General features: G+C 41.0%; 1 protein-coding gene across 4 annotated transcripts in view; it reads right to left on the reverse strand.

The window, feature by feature from the left end:
* The window catches only part of MAPRE2 (microtubule associated protein RP/EB family member 2), a 100945-nt gene that overhangs the window by 8569 nt on the left and 71863 nt on the right, over positions 1-20513 (reverse strand). For all 4 annotated transcript variants that reach the window (XM_087753846.1, XM_087753833.1, XM_087753839.1 and 1 more), the window contains 3 exons: positions 17582-17727; positions 15359-15572; positions 4022-4161 (listed from right to left, as the gene is read on the reverse strand). In XM_087753846.1, the coding sequence (XP_087609972.1) occupies positions 4022-4161; positions 15359-15572; positions 17582-17727 (500 nt within the window). The remainder of the gene's footprint in view (positions 1-4021; positions 4162-15358; positions 15573-17581; positions 17728-20513) is intronic.

Raw genomic sequence — 20513 nt, forward strand, 5'->3', positions numbered from 1 at the left:
CAAATGTGAGTACTGCTGTGTTGTTTTTTTCACCTCTCCTTTTCTGCCTCCCGACTTACCCTACTGTTAGACACCTCTGTTTCGGCACTCTGATGCCTTGACCAGCTGCACCATGGACTTTCTGCTCTGATTGATGTGCTGTTTCTATCAACAAATTCTCTCAAACACCAAGTATCTTTCTCTTTGCAACCTTGCTCACAAGAGTCTTCAAGCTATACTGTCAGTCTCAATTTCACTACTAGGACTGCTGCAAATCATTTATGGGCAACATAGCTGTTAATAATTAGGCTTCATATAAATCATGACAGATGTTGCAATATATTTTTATACATACATATATTATACACACACACACACATATATATATATATACTTTAAAAAGAACAATTCTGTGGGAGCATAACAGATAAACTACTGTCCAATGGGGTATACACAATCAGGATAACGTGTGTAAGTGGCTTTCAAATTCGGAGGACAGCAGCGTAACAACCAACAGAAATAATCACGGATGAAGCTGTCTACAGTAAACACACTGACCCCAATCACATCCAAATTACAGCCAAATTAGCATCCGCATTTTAAGGCCTGCAATTATACAAATGATTTTCTAAAAAAAGCATGCTAAATAAATTAAATCACATCAGACTACATTTCAGTGAAGGGATACAATTTAATAGAAAGTTCGGCATTGCCAGTTCTACTGCAAGCTAATTTATTTCCTTCACTAGTAGAAACACCAGCAGAGTTCAAACAATGCTTTGACAGCCTACTAAATCCTATCAGTTCATTTTTCCATAACTGCTGAGCTAGCGATGCCTTTTTCTAACCTTTGATTGCACTCTCAGAGGTGTCAGACAGCAGAACTGACCTGTCACCAGGGCAGGATCTCAGAGCATCTCATTCACGTATTTAACCCATTTCTAACCAGCTGCCTGAGTGTGACACCCAAGCCTTCCCTTGACAGTTTGAACTGATGGTTGATACAATGACCTTAAAATTAACCATTTATTCATGAAAGTAGGAACAGCAAAATGGAACAAGAGTTTACAATATTGTGGTCTATAGATGAAGACCTCACATTTAAGACATGTCTTCTGGAACTGCAGCAGCGTATTCCTTGAGAGCAATGCCTGCCTCCAGAGAGAACAAGAACATAACTGCTTCCAGATCTCTTGCCCTGTGCTTGCTAGAGCTGGGGAAAACAATGAACTTCAGCTGAAACATTGGCAGCTAATAGCTTAGACTGTCCCCCCCTCTGACCTATTTACTATGAAGGCATTCTCCTGTTTTCATTCTATACATTCACTCTGTTTTAAAAAACAGAATCATTAAATGATGCATGTATGCACACAGTTAATTAACTACAGTATACAGTAAACACTGTTAAAACCAAACCAGATATGCTTTTCTTCAGTTGCATACCAGCTGCTTGTCTGTGACATATTAATTTGCTTTTCTTCAGGTAATTAGCACATCCACATGCTACTTTTTCCTTCTATTTACATGCCAGAAGGCTAATCCTATGTGAGGAACACTGCACATTAACTCCCATGCTCTGTTTCTGGACCAGAAGCACCCCCCTGCAATCCAGTAAACAGCTGCAAAGGCAACAGTTCCTCCTAACTGGTGTTTTCTCTGACAGTACTTCTTGGTAGTATGAATACTCACAGGACTGCAGAGCCAGGTTGGAGATCAAGTAAATATTGTAGACAAGCAGCCAAGATGGTGTCGTTTGCAGAAACTATGTGTATACTAGCATACAGTTACCAGTTCCTGGGATCATTCGCCATATGTAAAGGTCCCTTCTCCATATGTAATGGTCCCTGGTCTGTATTGTCTCCTCAAGTGCACTCAAACTCTTTGGGAGAGTACTAGCTGGCACAGACCAAAAACACAGCGGGGACCACTTTAGCATTTTAATGCTATGGGTATCAAGTTCCAGCGCACAGTGACATTCCTTGGAAATGTTTAATTTACTAGCACAGACCAAGGCAATATCTAAGACCGTTTTAAGAGAAACTTTAAGATTGCTGGGAGCCGTTAAACTAGCAAATGTTATGGATGGCTTACGATTATTGCAAATAGCTCATTAAGCAACCCTGTGGTAAAATATAGCATATGGACAGCCTCACTACTAAAATTTTTCCACTACAAATTGCATGGAAGTTCAGATGTTTCAATCTCCCTTAGCTGCTATCCATGAAAGGGCTGAAAAGAAAAAATCTGTTACAACCACATAGGCATTTGATATCCACAGACAGCTTAATCAAGACAGCAAAGGGGTAAAACTGGCTGCTGCCCTCATCTCCCTGGTTGCTGGAGAACGGTAAAAAATGGGCAATTTGGCTCTTCCAGCATGTTCAGACTGGGGGTCAGAAAAACCTGGCTCAGAGCTGCTTGCAGCATAGGTTTTTTGGCTTGCGTTATATGCCCAGGGTGCACAAGTAACCATTAGTGGGAAATGAAATACCAAATGCTGCCAGCATTAAAAAAAAGCCTTCCAGACCATTCTAGCTAGAAGAGGTCTCTTAAAAACTAGCTATTAAAACACCAACTTCCCAAATCCTCAAAATTTCTTCTCCTCTTTGGTGATGGGGGAAATAATCAGTTTTCCCTCAGGGTTATTTGTATATAAAGCTTAAGGTTTTCACACATGGAACGTGCTAGGAATACATTAGCAGCAGATGTGATAGTGACTGCCTATTTTAGTAAAGATCAAATATTTTTATGTTACTCAGATCCCAAACAACTCTTCTTCCTGAAGCAAACACATTCTGACTTCTGAGTACAAATGTCATGGTTAAGGTACATTAAGCTGACGTTTGAACTCCACTCTTACATTGATTGGAAAAAAAAAAAAAAAAAAAAAAGATTCCCTGAAAAATATATACATCCATTCCTCGTGCAACATTTAAAAACTTTTCTGTTACAGCAACAATCAAAAGCCCATTTGGGAGGCTGGTAGACCCTGTTGTGCTCTGTGCTGCTCAGAATTATACCCTGAATCCGCAGCGCGCCGTGTTTGGGATGTGGCTATCCATTCACCACCCTCAAGTGCATAACAGTAACCAAGAATTTGCAAACAGTGCCCCAACAAACTGAAATCTTTGTTGTTCAGGTCAATGAAAGTCAAACTGAAATGCCCTTAATTGTGGAAAATTATACTTGATCCAGAATAACAGCTTCTTCCTGAATGCAGCTGCCAGGGAGCTCAGATTCTAAAATATGAGGTTTTTCCTTTCCATTTTCCTTCATCCAGGACAAATACAGAGATCAGACCTCATTTATAATAGTGGCATTTACACCATTCTGACAGCACAGTCTTGAGCCAGATGCAGAGACTTATTCATGTCCAGTGCAGACACTCTTGCATGCCCAGGAATGACAGAGTGGTGTAAAGCTCCATAGCATCAATGAAAATTAAGCCCTTACATTCCTAACATTACAAGAAATTCTGAAGCTTTATTAATTATATTGCAGAACATTATTTATAATATAACCAAGTATTCTCACAAAGGTAGATCACATTTTTAAATGAAAAAGGAATATTACCTCTTAATGCCTTCCTTCCAGAAAGCAGAGTGCAATGAGCTAGTCTTGATTCAGCTGCAAATCTCTTACACTTTGGTATTACGAACGGGCTTGTTTTCTCCACAACGACACATTAAAATGATTTATTGCAAAGTTGTAATACACTAGAGCAAAGACACTATTGGGATTTTTCCAATCCAAGTGAAATAAAATATACATTTCAACATAAAATAAAATTACCATACTTAAGCAAGACTTACCTGTCATTTCTAAGACCACCTTTTAAAAATACTGGCAAACACCAGTCATCTCTGTCACATGTTACTTTTAACAATAAATCACTTTTTTTTTTTTTTCTCCCCAGCTGAGCTATTTCAATCTTTTGTGCCTTCATAATTCTGGAGAGCATCATTCAACAGAGGGCAATATTAGATTTCATGCCTGCCTGTGACAATGAATGCATCTAATTTTATGCCTAAAGCAAATTTACCTGTTCACTGAGCTGTATAACTTGAGTTTCCAAATCTTTATCTGATTTGGATGCTGAGCTGCTTGGTGCAGCTTTTTTTGCTGAAGATGGGCGAGAAGGTGTTGATCCTGGTTTAGAAGCTGGACTGGATTTAGCAGCACCTGGAAAATACAATAAATAAATAATAATCAAGATTTATCTCCATGATAAATACATTCCTATTAGCCTGGTACTGAAACAAAAGTATTTGTTTTACAGCCAGCCATTCTTTCTCTTACTTCAAGGTGACAGTGGAGGAAGTTCCAGTGCTGCTATACCTTGGGAAAGGAAAAACCACATTTCCTAGCAGTTTTACTTTGAGTTTGCTACTGAGAGTGAAGTAACTCTGAAACTAAAATAAACAAACATCAGACTAAGAATATAAAGTTCCCTTAGCTTTCAGCAGCTTCCAGCTTTAAAAAATATGCCGTTAACAGACCACTCCCCCAGCCCAATATTTAGTGTACATATCTATCTTCAATTTCCCTGGAGAAAAACAGACTTGAAATAAACTCAGCTAAACTGCCTCTGTGCTTTCCTCATTTTCAAATGTAAACCATCCCTGAGACAAGGGCATTGAAATTCAGACAGAGCATGGAGAATTAAATCCATCAGTGAACTCACAGTTGCCATAGTGACCAAGAGATGAGTTTTGATCTGCTTAGGTTTTGCTATTTGTTTTTAATTACTTGCACTGCAAATCTGCCAGAATCCGGAGCAACATCTTTACCAGCAAAAATGGCAAGTAACGAGTGCGCACAGGTACTCTTTTTCACAAGGCCTAAGGCACACAAATGCCGAAGCAGAGAAACGTTTGTGAGAAAGGATTTGCAGTGTCTCCATAGGAACGTCACAGCCAGCTCCTCACACCTTGCTCTGCCTCTCCATCTTGCCTCTCCTTGTCGCTGGCTGTTTGATTTAGTCGCGGAGCCCCGGTGCATGGATGCCTGGCTCACGGCCGTCCGCCTTGCCTGGGATCCCACAGGCACTGGACTCTGACTCCCAGCCTTTTCCTTATTCCCTCCGACTAGGAATAAATTTGAGATGCAATGAACATACATCTGGTACAAAAATCCCTTGGGTTAAGATAACAGAACAGAAACCCAGCCATCTCTCAGACCTGTTTGATTTATTACGCAGGCATGTGAATAAGAAGTTGTGCTTTGCAGCACCCACGGTTATCACTGTTTCTTACAAAGAGCAAAATACAGTTGTTCAGACATGCGGATGGCCTCCATGACCACCCCTCCACCATCAAATGCTATCAGCTCTGAAGTCTGGGACACACAGGGTGTGGGAGAAAGCCTGAATCCAGAAAGCTCCCAGCTGAGCTCTGAGCTTGCAGTCCCCACTTTTGGAGGGATTTGCCCCAGCCTTCTCAGCAGCCACCTTCCCCCCCACACCTCGCCAGCTGCTCCTCCCATACGCTTACTTGATTTATTGGCACACTACAAATTGTTCTAAGTTGTCATTTCCACAATGAATCCCCAGTGTCAGACAACACTTTAATAAAGCAATTCATTGTAAAACCAATGTTTTACGAAGGCGTTACTAGGAAATTGCAAGGAGGCAGGGAAAAGCAGAAGGGGGAGAGAGAACTTGTGGGGCTGCCCGTAGGACCAAACCCCGGAGGCTCACACGGTCTCACTGGCCTGGAACTGTGTACAGTGGTCCCTTGGAGGAGCTGAAAAGTGATGGCAAAGGAGAGCAGCGATGGGTTATGTAATCAGGCTTGCTTAAGCTTTCCTGATTTAGTCACAGGCCTCTCTCTGTAACAAGCATCTCTTCCTGCCTCGAAGGATAACTCTTTATTAACCAACACAAATAAACAACCTGATAATTCAGTTGACTTGTGTAAACATTTCTGTGCAAGACGCCCATCCTCCTTTTCTATGCTCTTTAATATAAGACAGATAAGAAAAAAATACATATATGTTGGGTTGTGGCTTTTTTTTTTTTTTTTTTAGAAACTGGTGACTCCAACAGCTTCCATCTCTAACTGCATACACAAACTCACCTCCAGCAGATTTCAGATACAGTGCACAGATTCACTAAAGTTGGGAAAATTCAATGTTGTATACGTGGCTGAAATTAAACTTCTTTTCACATCATACTTAGATCAGCAAAGAATAAATAATTTGTGGAAAAACATTAAAAATGCCCAAGATCTTTTGCTGTTATTTCTTTCTTTAGGCAATTCCATAAACTTTAGCACCCTGCCTTCAACACTTTCCAGGTTCAGTCCCTATTTTGACTAACTAAAAATCAGCTGCTTCTGAGAAGTATTGTTAAGATGCTCTCAAAGCCAGGAAAATAATTTTCATTTGGATTAGCAGATAAACAAAAGGAAACTGGTGTCAAAATATGCAAGATAAACACACACACGAAATAATCACTTTGACTATACCATTCTAGTTGGGCCTCAAGTTACTTAATGAATACTTTCATCACATGCAACTGCAACAGTTACCTACACACCATTTAAAATAATATATACGTATACTAAACCAGGGTATCAACATTTATTTCTTATTGTATTCTACACCTGCAAGACACAGTTCAGGATATCAACTGAAAATTAAATGCTATAAAACAAGCTATGGACCTTCAGATGTGAAACCTTGGCTGGTCGATGCAGCTCCCCCCTCTACCAACTACACTTCTACTTGAAGGCAGCACTGGACTTTCTCTAGGCAGCAAGCACCTGCACACAAGCACAGGAGAAGCCGTTCAGTTTTTCTAGGGCAGTGTCCTCCAGCCTTTCAACTCTTCACCGTTTCTCCTGGGGCGTCACGGTGCAAGACCTAAGCAAGGTGCATTGTGCAGCCACCGCGTATTGCTCCCTTTCAGGCTCAACAGCCCTGTGAAGCGAGCTAGTTCTTTGTAGATGGGGGTACTGATCACAGAAAGCCATATCATTAACTACACACCTCTTTTTAACCTGCAGAGAGAGTTAAGGACAGAGCAGGCACAAACATTTAATCCCCAGGCATTCTCTCTAATTTGCAGCTGAGGCGCCCTCCCAGAGCATGCTGAGCAAGCCCACATCACCACTGTCCGCGGACAGAGAGGGCTAGATAACACCAATACACCGCATTATGTTCTGCCCTCCTTTGAAAACAACAAAGCCTTTTGAATTTCCACAGCACAGTGTTACTAAGCTTTATAAAGTCCAGACAAATCAAAAGAAATCGACTTTTGCTCCACTGCTTGGGATCAGCTCTTAAATGAACATGATATTCCAACTTCAGTAACACAGATAAAAACCAGCTAAATAACCTGAGCATTTCAGATGGTATCAGCAACAGCTGGATAGAACTTAATTGCAACAGAGAATGCCTAGGGATTTCTAATTTAAAATTTCCTGGAGGAAAAAAAAAAAAAAAAAAAGCGCTTCACTGCACATTTATTCTGAAACATCAGTTTTAGAATCAGCTCAGAGGTAAGCCTCCTATTTCTAACAGAAGCTTAATTTCATAAAAGAATTAAAGGATGTTGGTTGGTAGAGCAGTGCAAAATACTTGAGACAGCCAGATATCTAAATGGAGATGAAAGATCTTGGTAGACTTAATGACTTTGCTATTGAGCACCACAATGGCTTTGCAGTCAAATAGCACAAGTGTGGAATAACTCCTAATGCATTGCTCAGAGGGACTATATAACCTAAGCAGTTTAAATTCTGTCCAACATCATATCTGCTATGAAAATATTTATATATAACCCATTTACATATCCTGAGAAAGCACAAAGATTTTGTACAAATATTTTATATACAAAATATCTGATAATCAGCTTTGAATTTTCACTGAACTGCATTGTAATCAGTGCCATAAATGTTACCCATTACCAACTGCTTTCCAAGCTCACTGTCGATGTTCAAAAAGAATAACAGAGCCCTGCCCCTGGAGAGGAACATGCTGGCAGCCAACAGTCTGGAAAGCAGCGTGGCAGAAAAGGACTCGGGGGTCCTGGTGGACACCAAGTTGAGCATGAGGCAGCAACACACGGTCACAGCAAGGAAGGCCAACAGCCTCCTGGGCTGCATTGGGAAGAGCGCTGCCAGCAGGACAAGGGAGGTGATCATCCCCCTCTACGCAGCACTGATGAGGCACATCTGGAGTGCTGGGTCCAGTTCTGGGCTCCCCAGTGCAAGAGAGACACGGGCATGCTGGAGAGAGCTCAACAAAGGGCCACAAAGACGACTGAGGGACTGGGGCACCTCGTGTGTGATGAAATACTGAGAAAGTTGGGACTGTTCAGTCTGGAGAAGAGAAGACTCGGGGGGATCTTATCCATACTCGAAGAGAGGGCGCAAAGAAGATGGAGCCAGGCTCTTCTCAGCGGTGCCCACTCACAGGAGAAGAGGCAGCAGGCACAAATACAAGAAATTCTATTTAAACATAAGAAAAAACTTTACTGTGAGGGTGATTAAATACTGGAACAGGTTGCCCAGAGAGGCTGGGGGTGTCTCCATCCTTGGAGATACTCAAAACCTGACTGGACATGGTGCTGGGCAACCAGCTCTGGGTGACCCTGCTTTGAGCAGTGGGGTTGGACTGGACGATCTCAGAGATGCCTTCCCACCTCCACCATTCTGTGAGAACTTCTGTTACAGCATGCTCTGATTTTAGGTCAATGCAGGGTCCAACTGGATTTTTTTTTTTTTTTTATAAAAACAGTATCACAGCTGCTTCAATTAGCACCTGGATAACTTTTTGTACCTGCCTATATAACAGCAGCAGAGATGGGAAAAATAAATTCACAGTTGAAAGACAAATTATTTTGTTCTTGTACTGCAATAAGTTAGATGAAGCAGCTTTGAAATGCGTTACAGTTTTTTATCTGTGGTGCTCCGGAAACAATTACTGGTCAGTCCCATCATAATTGTATCTCCTCCAGTTTCAGCTTTACTATACTTTTTGCTAAAGACATAAGTTTTAAAAACAGATGTACACTTCTGCAACTTAAAACAGTGGATGTTGGCGCTGCGCGGGTTTTGGGTACAACAAAGCCAGGCTGCAAATTCCAGGTCACTTTACATCACGAGTGCAGTCTTGCAGACAAGAGACCTATTTAATGTTTAGAGAGGAATCTTCCTTGAAGCTATATAAGTAATTAGTGTGCTGTTAAATATTTACGTAAAATTCCAAGGAGAAACGTGCACGAATACAGTGTGGACGTGCGTGTGGACAGCGTGGAGAGCAATGGGAGCCCTGAGCAAGCACGAGACTTGGCTGAGCCCTCACGACCACTGCTTCAACGGAATTTGGGAATCACTCACAGTATATCTTCAGTCAAATTAAAGGACTGCATGACGTGAATATTCCTGACTCATGCCACAGAAGAAAAAACAAACCCACCAAGAGGCCACAGAGCTAGCAATTTCTTTATGAGCTAAAGAAAAACTCTCCACCCACTTAAAACAAATGAGTGAGAACAGTAAATGAATTAATATTCACACACACTTATTGTTGCAGCTACACTGGGATGCAAGAAGCTGCTCAATTTAGAGATGCTTAATGGCATAAGTGATGACAAATGATACTTAATGGGAATGAAATGACCTCAGACAAAATCTGACTCGACTTGCAGCATCCCAACATGCTACAGTGCAGCTGCCTAATTATCTTGTGGTACTAACTTCCCCTGGGTGGCAGGACTCCTCTGTCCCCTCAGCTCTCCGCACCTCCAGTGCTGCTGGCTACAGTACAGTCTGATGAGCTCTACGCTGATCATCACTGCCAGGCAGCTGGCAAAGAGAAGTGTGCACAAATACTTGAAACTGAAGCACCTTCTACAAATTTCAACAGAGCAATCCAAGCAAGAACATACAATGGAGCCTACTTGTCAGATGAAAAAGTTTTGTTGATGGCATGACGCCCTCAGTTTGTCCTTAATAGAATGAGATTTGATAGATAGGAACTAACCACAGCCTTTTCCCCATCAGAAATGAAGACTTTTCTTTAGATTTAAAATAACCAACGTTTTAATGGCAGCTATTAATTGTTCTCAACTGAAACCCCTGTTTTCTCTACAAACATCTTCAAGCATGCAAGCATTCATCTTCAATGGGTAAATCCATTCCACACAGGCTTAACAGAAGCTTAAAATTTGAAATGCTCTTAAAAGCCTGCATTTTCTAAAATTCAACTGTCTGCTTAGCTACAAGGAGAAAGCAGTCTCAAAAGGAAAATCTGAAAGAAAATATGGAAGAAATGCATATTAAAATACAAAAGATCATGCACAAATTTGAGCAACACAGACATTCGAACCACACCCAAAGTACACTGAAAATGAAGATGGCAATTTTTCACCGCTGTGTTTCAAACACAGTCTTCTTTCTAGAAAAAAGGCCTTGGCTCCTGCTCTGCAAGCAGCACTGCTTTGTGGTCTAAATTCTCGGGCTCAGTGAGTTTAAAAATCAAACTCTCCTCATGCTGGCAGAGAGGGTGTGTCTGCATGAAGGCTGAGCCACTTTCCTCTCTACCTCCCAGGCCAGCACTGTCACTGCACATGCTGTTCCCATCGGCTAGTACAATTCCTTGGCCTCGTATGAACTAGGCACAAAAGCATTTTCAGTTTGTCGCCCCGCGGCTCTTCCCATCTCCAGCTCTGCCACGTTGTCCTGGAGCACTGCACCACTGCGAGCAGAGGTTGCCATCGCCAATACCCAACTGCCTGCCACCTGGGGAAAAAGGTGGCACATTTTGGTGGAAAGCAAAGAAAAAAAAGCACTAGGAGGAGTTCTCGAGTCTCCGAGGAGTCCTAATAGTATCACTAGCTGCTAAAATAAAGACTGGTTTTGAGTTTTTATCCTTCAAAATTAATTTACAGCACATCTGCCACAGTAGGATAGACGATTTCCCTAAAGAAAATCAGTATTTTTCTTTTGCAATTGGCTCTTCGATGGCACACACATTATATATAAAGCATTCGTGCACAAACAGTTCATTCTGCCCTGGTTATTTTCCCTGTCATAGCGTGAGTATTTTTAGCCCTCATGTGATCCTCCAGTATTTTCCAGCTCTGCTTTAGTCATCCTGCTCTCACTGAATATTTCAAACTAAAACATCTAAGCCTTCAGATCTAAGAACCTCTTGTATTTTTAGCTTACATGTAAATAACTAATTTTATTAAGCTGTCTTTTACCTGTGTATTTTTGACACCCTACACCCATACACAAAACAGTGCTCCATGGAGATTTGCTCTGACATACAGGAATACTTACATAAGACACTAAGCTAAAATCCTGACAACCTGATCACCATTTTCAATTTGATCAGATGAAGCTTTTTCTGCTATTTTCCACAAGGAGCATTAGAACTGGCACAAACAACCGTGCCCCAATATTTTAATCCCTTACCATAATTTTGACTCTACATCTGTAGGCTGTTTACCACTGCGTTAGAGAAGAGCGGAGGCTGTAGGAGATCGAAAGGCGGCTCAGGGCTGGCAGATGGCGTTATATCTAAAAGCAGCTGTGGTGCTGTTGGCAGAGAGCCTGCAGCGGTGGTCTGTGCTGCTGGCTCCACTCCTCGAAGGATGAAAACATACCCGTTCCCCCAGCAGGGAGCTGCGTTTACCTGGCAAATCCTTGCTGTTCCTACTATTTCTAGAAGTAGCCTTTTACATGTGTTATGGAAGCCATCCACCCTCTGTACAGCCATCAGCTCGGCAACAAATTGGCTCTGTCTCTCAAGGAAGGGCCGAGGCAATGCGAGGGTGGCACAGCAGATTAGTTGTAGGGACCTATTTACGCTTCCATTTCTGAGCTGCATTATCCTTGACCTGTGCTGACTCCTCGGTCGGATCGCCTTTGGGAGGGGTAGGGCTGCGGCTGTTGGACTGCTCCCCGATTAACACAAACCCCGGTGCATTTTCAGATTTCTCAAGTTTCAGTTTGTTTTAGAAGCATTTTTAAAAATGCAATAAAGACCACACTCGGCATTTGCAGAGATATAGGTAAATACCCACGTATAGGTACGGAAAGCAGCTACCTGATGCCATGGGTCTTGTCAAGCTTTAGTGTCAGATTAAAATACCAAAAATAATTCTAACTCATGACAGCTACCTTTTTGGGTAAGCTTTCAGAGCAGGCTTTAGGGATTTGACCCCTCTCTTGTTGATTGAAAGACATATCTCAGTCTACCTCTGAAAACACAGAGTTAGAACAGAGTGTTATAAAGTAGTTACGAATAATTAAAAGAGATCAGCACCTCCTAAATCACTCAAAACCAAAACTCTGGCAAAGGGCACTAGAAGAGTTATTCTGTGGAACAACAGGAATCATCTGAAACACAAATGAAATTACTAGCAGCTAAATAAATTCTTCCTTTAGAAATTTATATATTTGATCAATTTAGAATAGGCATATTTAAAGGTCTGACAAAACCAAAAATATAGTGTGAATGAGTACTCATATGTCTCCTTGCTCCTGACACTAAACAATAAGTGCATACATTGATGTATGTCCACTGCACACTGTTTAAAAACTTTTGGATTATGTTGAAATATCTTCTGGGTTCTTTATTTTCTCTCACTATTGCTTCTTTTTGTTTCATTAATGAACTGAAACAAGATAATACTAAAATTTCAATGCTTCAGTGTTATGTAGAGCAAATCACACAAATGAAAAGTGACATTTAAAAAAAAAGTACAAAAAAGAGGCAAGCTACTGTGGCAAACTGCTACAGATGCTGGCAAATGCTTGCTGCATTGGTGTAAGAGTTTATTGCATCAAGCAGCCCACAATGTTTACTGCTCCCACAACAAAGTCAGTGGAAGTAAAGCTGTGCCCAAAACCTCAACCGTTTCACTGAAGACCCAAGAACGTAGAATAACAAAATAATCAACATAAAACTTATAGGTAGCAGTTTAAACTATGCCACCTGATGTTGCACTTACTCATGGGCATGTATCTTTGTGCTTGTATCATCAAGGAAGACGAAACTCCAGATGGGGTGGGGAACTCTTAACCTGCCGCAGGAGAACTCATGAGACCTTATCTTTTTGCCTTTTTAGTGTAAATGGCTAAGCTTGTTTTACTCACATGGGCACATTATGGTTCCTGTAACAACTGTAATGAATACTGCTTCATTTACAGTTAAGTGTGCACAAGCATGCACAGACACACACACACACGACAGAGGTACACAAGCACATCTTTCATGGTAATTTCCCAGCTACCCAGGACTTGCTTCCACATCATCCCAATTTACTCCCAAACAGCAGGAGATAAGGCACACCCAAGCCTGCAGATGCACGTGGCACTCCTCCCAGAGTGTCCTCTATCAACAGGCACCCAGTAAGGGCTCCCAGCCTCTCAAGCAATCAGGCTACACGATGTGGTGAGGTGAGGCACAAAGGCACAATACATCAGTGAAATGAAAACGTGCTCACCCAGAAATTGAATAAACCGAAGAATGACTGACACCTAAATGAAACAATCCTGTTCTAAAACACAGGCAGCAATACAAGCTACAGCTCTCATTTCACCTAGCATCACGTAATGTCTACACCACCCCTCCCCAGCTCAACAAAAATTAAACTAGTGTCCTGCCTGTCATACTTCTGGACAATATCTAAACTAATAATGAAGGAAGTTTTCCATGAAAAAGCTAACTTCCACGCCACAGAATCTTACCAAAGATCATTACATTATAACTCAGTTGTCCTATTCCATACAAGGGCTGAGGAGGCACGGGGCATGCACTTCATACAACCAGCAACATGACACGAGATCACTGCATTATCCTCCACATCAGCCGGCTGGTTCCACTCCAGTAGCTATTCTATTTCTCTAGGATTGTCACTTCCACAATTTGGATGATACATTTGTGACTTTGGTGCAAACAGACCATCTGCAAGAAGAATTAACAAGCATGATAAAGTCTGTATTTAATAAAAGTGTCTTTTCCAATTTCTCAATTGGATAACACCATGACATTAGCACTTGGATTTTTTTGTTTTCAAAGGGACTGCAAGACATCACATGGGAAATTATAGCATACCAGGCCTTGAAATTCAAAAGTTTAGACACAAGGTGGTGCAAAACAAAGACGTAGACAAAGCTTCAAAAGCCCAGAGCCGTGCTGGCCTGCTATTAGGTGCTCAAATTCCTGGAAGCACTAATGAGCTGAAGGCAGCTGGCCAAGTATGCCCCACTTTGACGTCAGAAGCGATCAGAGCAGAACGCTGAAATCTGGGTGTGATTCCAGAGAGTAAGCCAGCCTAAAACGGAGGGTGCCTCATACCTGCCCTTCCCTTTGCCAGCACTGGTACATATCTGAGCCAATGAGAAGACAGGTCATAGAATTAAGCCAACTAAAAAGTAATCATTATTTGAGGACTGGGTTAGCATGAATAAAGCAAACCCAAGGCAGAACAATAAAGGAATAAAGGAAAGTGTGCATGCACGTGTGTTTCTGTATGCACAAACCTATATACATACAGGCAACCAACCCCAGTAATGCTCATTTAGTGATTATTTTTTAAAAAAATGTTAGCTGTTCTCCCATTCACTTAACTCTCAGTTATCAAAAAATGGCATCTGCTTAGTGACCAGTCATGCCCATATTACATAAACACCGAAGATCAGGCTTAGTCCTTCAGCCTGTTCCAGAAACACTGTCGTGGTTTAAACCCAGCCGGCAACTAAGCACCACACGGCCGCTCACGCACTCCCCCCTGGCGGGAGTGAAGGGCAAAAGTGAGAAAGCTCACGGGTCGAGATAAAGACAGTTTAATAGGTAAAGCAAAAGCCACACACGCAAGCAAAACAAGATAAGGAATTCATTCACTACTTCCCATCAGCAGGCAGGAGTTCAGCCATCCCCAGGAAAGCAGGGCTCCATCACGCGTAACCGTTACTTGGGAAGACAAGCGCCATCAGTCCAAATGTCCCCCCCTTTCTCCTCCTTCCCCTTAGTTTTATCGCTGAGCATGATGTCATATGGTATGGAATATACTTTTGGTCAGCTGGGGTCAGCTGTCCCGACTGTGTCCCCTCCCAGCTTCTTGTGCATCCCCAGCCTACTCACTAGCAAGGCAGTTTGAGAAACAAGAAAGGCCTTGATGTTGTGCAAGCACTGCTCAGCAATAACATCTGTGTTATATATATATATGCCCAATAGGGCTGGGCCAAACTAGAGCGTACCACAAGAAGTTAAATTCTGCTGTCTCAGATGCTAAGCCTATGACAAGGCAAAAAGAATGGCCCACCCACACAAGGAAACAATTTTTAACTAGTATTTAGTAAAATGGATCACAGTTAATAATTGTCTTCAGAGACAGAAATGAATTCTTGAAGAGGCAAAATACCTGCAGTCGGAGAGTTTGCATGGTGAGACTTTTTGGGCAGGTTGAAGATTTGTTCACCAGGATCTGGTGGGGGAATAGCGTCTTGGCCTTGTCGAGCTTCCACAGGATCATACTCCTTTCCATCATAGTTAGCATCAAAGAACTTCTTAAACCATTGAATGAAATCTAAGTTGTCTTGGAAGCGCCCTTTGACCAGTTTTTCCACAGGAATTACCTAAAAGGTAGAATGAAGGTTCCAATAATATATCATTGCCTTTTTTAAAGATAAAAACCACATATACACACTTATTTGAAAAAAAATCTACTAACTCTATCAGCATATATTCCTCTGCCATTGTTTTCTTCCGAAAAGAAAGGAAATTATGGTAGCTTTGGAAGTGCTCTTAATAAGAAATAAAACCGAAATGAAACGAAGACCCAGGCTTTGAAGTGGCTATACAGTGGGTGTATGTAGCCTTTATAACTGCTCTTCCACAGAGTTACTCCTTTCTTATTGCAGTGACAGTCATGATGAATGAAACTGTTCTGGGAGTAACACTATATTCAACTGACCAGGGATTTCTGTTTTTAATGGGCAGACTAAAGTTGGGCATACTAAAAATGAACAATTCTTCAAAAGGTCCAGACAGGAGTTTCTTGCTCTCTGTCCTACTGTTTGCACTACAAAAAACCCAGTAGCTTTTTCCAAGACATGCTGAAGTTCAAACCAACCTACATTTTGGTAGTACATGTTCATCATATGAACCAACCCTTAAGTTTTAACCTTGTAATTTTTTTCCATTCCATATATAGCTATACATAGAACAGTGCGTGGACATGCAGAAGTTGAGTAAAATGTCTATAAAGTTTTAGTAAAACAAAAGAAAGGCCTTGAGGACATCTCCATATCCATATCCTGCAAAATTTTTCACAGAAATAAAGCCTCCAAAAGGTGCCTTGGGCCAATATTAGTGTAAGGAGGTGCTTCAGCATTGCTCTGCAGAAGGCTCAACCTTCGCAGATGCTGTGGGCAGACAGGGACTAGGAAGGGGATGCTGCAGAAGGAGGGCTGCCCTGCCTTGCTTAATTCGTGCAGCTGATTAAAGAGACAAGTTAAATGGATCTTAATGCCTCCTGAATGCATTCAATTTTCAGCTGGAAAAAGGGTACCTAAAATCATTGCAATTTTCATTTCTTCTTCAAGGTTAAGCCAACTGTGCAGCATTTTATAAGTCTATGATACTCCTACAAGGACTAATGTAGCATTTTGCATGTCACGTTTTTCCTTTTGTATGTTAATTCTGCATTGAGAAACTATAGCAAGTTTGCTCCCTACAGAAAAATTGACAATGTTAACTTTATTAGACTTTCCAATGTTTCACTAACAAGTTACACTGTAAATAGAAGCATCCACATTTCAGGAAGTAATGAGGGTTTTCCACTGCTTCAAAAAAGTCTTACAGGACTCTCTATTAAGGCTGCTTAAATTTCAGAATAAAGCAACACTAAAAGCCAGAGCAGAACCCTAAAAGGATATTCAGGTAGTACATCAGTGTAAAACTAGAAGTAGGAGAACATAACTTTCATTATTCATTTGTATCAACACAGTAGTTTACGTTGGTGAGCCCATCAAACTCACCCATGCAAGCATAAACCAGTACCTTATGGCTGAACAAGCCATTTTCTAAGAGCCCTCCATTCTTTACTTTACAAGATCATGTGCTGGCCAACCTATCAAATAATTGGATAAATTATTCCAGCTCTTGAATACTTTAAATTCCTTAAATCCCATTTTGGACAAGAAACATGGAATACTTATAAAGAACGGCATATTTCCAAGTTATTTGGTCGGAAGTTCAGGTCACCAGTAATTTTACTATATCTAAAATTAAGGTTCACTGACGGTAAGGAATTTCCAACACATGGTATTTTATCAAAGGGTCTCTGATATTAAGATATAATGAGTTAGGTTACACAATTCCTCAGCAGACACATGGACTCAATTTTCACTTTGTACCTAAATGGAGCATGCCAAATTTCTTCCTTCATGCCTAAATACCCTTTTCAGATAATGAAAGGTCAAGAACGTCTTCGCATACAACTTCTACTCCGGTTGTCAGTCCAAAAGTTGAAAAAGTGGACTTTAAGTATTTTTAAGTTTATTTCCCCTATTTATTGACTTCACCCAGTTTATTCAACTTTTGAAACTTGTAGTGACTGAAATACAAACACAGACTTGCCTACCTTATCCACATTCATTCTTTTAAATGATGCTTGCAGAAGTTTGAAGTTGTGAATGTATTCATGCTCCAGCTTTGCTTGAAACTTTACTTTCTTCAAGCTAATGCACCCTGGGAACAACATGTCCATGAACTGGCAGTAAGCTGCTCCTATAACAAGAGAACGCATTGACGTTAATCCAGATGCACCCAGCTAAGACGAAATGGCGTTTAATGTCATTAGCAGAAAGCATGAGCAGAAAGCAACCGTGCTGAATAAGTCCCTGCTGTAATTCAACCTAACACTATGCACCCAAGATCTACTTGTCTAATGTACATTGAACAGCGTGACATATTAATGTGCGTTTTCTCCATTCAGTCTAGATGCACGATGCACTGTTGTGTAGCATCTGAAGAACCACCATGATGAATGCAAACTAAATCTTTCTTCTATTTAAAACTGATGTTCTTGGAGTCCCTATACACAGTAGGACTGTCCATACAGTGAGAAGATCACAGTCGAAATGGAAATCTCTTAAGCTCCCTCAATCCTCACAGTCCCCTGAATTCAACGAAGCCAAGATCATCTTTCTTCTGGCACTTGTAGCTGAATGCCAGTCAAGTCCAAGGCAATCATTTAAGATTATACCAAACCACAAATGAAAAAAAAAAAAATTGTAAAGCTCCAGCTTGTTAAAACATAGTAGCCAGTTCCCACCCCTCTGAAACAAACATCTTTACTGATTTTCATCTCCTGAGAAAAGCATTTAAATAAGCAGACTTTAGCATAGTCCACCCATAGATTTCAGAAGCTGGGCTGCCAGCTTTCATTCTCACTCAAAACAATAAGGTTTTGAAGCTCAACTTTGAGGGCTATCTGAACTTACGTATAGGTAAGGGTAGGGGGGTGTGTGCCTCTGTGTGTGTGTATAATCCAGCAGAGAGCTGCAAGTATATGGAAAAAATTTCTAAACAGTGTACTGGGCACCGCTAACAGGAATAGCCTTTTCTTGTACGCAGGGAGCTTCCTCCTACAACTTCATCATGTCTCTGTCATTTGCAAAATAAGTCTTCACTGTTGATGCACTGAAGTGTTTGGAAATTAAGGCTGAAAATGTTTGCAGAAATCAGAGGAAAGGCAATTTCAGTTCTTCTTCAGAAGAGAGTTTTCTACAAAATGCTTTACACTCAGCAAAGATTCAGTGAAGTTCGTTTCTGGAGCAGAGGGCTGTAGAGCATGTAGCCCCTGTGCTTGAGCATACAGAGCAGGGAAGTGATTGCCCAATTACTCCTGACAAGTTCAATTTCATTTCCACAAAAAGAACTTTTGTGCATTTAGTGCAGATCAGTTTTGACAAACAAGTGTCCAGATCTCACCTAACAGTTCAGCTCAGTATCAACGACAATGATTTTTATAAAAAAAAAAAATTCTGCTGAGTGCTTATACTGAAACCAAATTAGCAAAGCAGACACCTGGCTTGCCGAGTTTTACAGGAGGGCCAACAATACCTTAAACTTTAAGACATTTTTCTCCATGGGTATGCATGTGTTTTGACAGGACCAACTTTATGCATGAGAGAGTTCTCATTCTCTGTATCCACTCAAACCATCATATGAAGGGTTACAGAGCTCATAACTTCTCAAAAAGAGAAGCAGAGTTTAAGACTGGAGTCCAAAAAAGTTTCCCAAAATACTGATATGAGTTTTGCTAAGGGATTTACCAAGATCAAGCTTTAGTGCTGAAAACCACTGCCATTTTTTAAAAAATTCTCTTCACGTTGCCTAGCTTTGTGGGGTAAAACTGTTATAAAAAAAATCTGATTTTCCAAGGACACCTTGTGCTTAGCTGTTTGCAATGGTTTTGATATGATTAGGAATCAAAGTAAAATATTCCCTAAAGGAAAAGGAGCCTTCTGGCAAGTTACAAACATCAGATGACAAATTTGCATCTTCTTATAGAAAGCTATATAAACACAATTAGTTATTCAAAACTCAGCCTTAGCGAGAGAACTGGTAAATATGTGGCAGCAGAAAAAACATGACATTACAATTAAAAGCATGGGTATACAGATAATGCATGGCTTGACTACATTTATTACTATTTAATTTCATGCAAAAGGATTATTATGCAATCATTTCATGTTATAAATTGAATTTGTTCCTAACTCTGTCCTTTCATCCTCCCCATACCCCAATTATAAGCTTTACTCTGATATCTAAGTAATTGCCTGGAGGCCTTGAAATGCACTGCACAACCTTTCATCTAGATCATTTTAGAAAACTAGAAGCCCAAAGTGTTCACAGGAGATTTTCTCCTTCTGCTGGTAATGCAAATTCCTTCTGCATGCCTTTAGATAGAGCATTACTAGGTTTAAGACTCTAGTTTTGGTATTTCCTCGTGTTTCCTTCCCATCGTGCTGGCAGTTGTTTCTGTGCTTTTGCCAGCCAGGAGGTGCTCCTGGGTCTGCACAACACTGGAGGGCAGAAAACACTGGACTACATCCACGTAACCGCACGAACCTGGTCTCTGATACAACACTGAAGCTGGCTGCTGGGCTGTTTCCCCGACAGGATGATTTTATTACATTGGCAAACACAATTCATTAAAATGCTCCTTCCTGAAGTAGAGGCAACATACAAACATGGATGGAACTAAACACTGTAAAGTGCAAAGAGAGAAAACTCTTCTCGACTCCCAAAAGGCAGAGACCTGCCTACCACAGCAACAGGAGAAAGTAAAAATATCATTATGGTCAACTGGGACTACCTGATATTGGACACCGAGGTTATGTATGTATTTAATATTATATAGGTATTTATTTATAATTTAAAATTTTACCCTCTAAAGCTTGTAGCTGTCACATTGCATTCAAATGCTAGATGTCAGTGCAGCAGAACAGGGACGCTACTTTCTACACTGCCCATCGCTGAGATTTCCTGGAGGCAGCAGAAAGAGC

Source organism: Nipponia nippon, unplaced genomic scaffold, assembly GCF_047370975.1.
Source record: "Nipponia nippon isolate SJK-2023a ecotype South Korea unplaced genomic scaffold, ASM4737097v1 scaffold_1, whole genome shotgun sequence".
NCBI classification, from domain to species: domain Eukaryota; kingdom Metazoa; phylum Chordata; class Aves; order Pelecaniformes; family Threskiornithidae; genus Nipponia; species Nipponia nippon.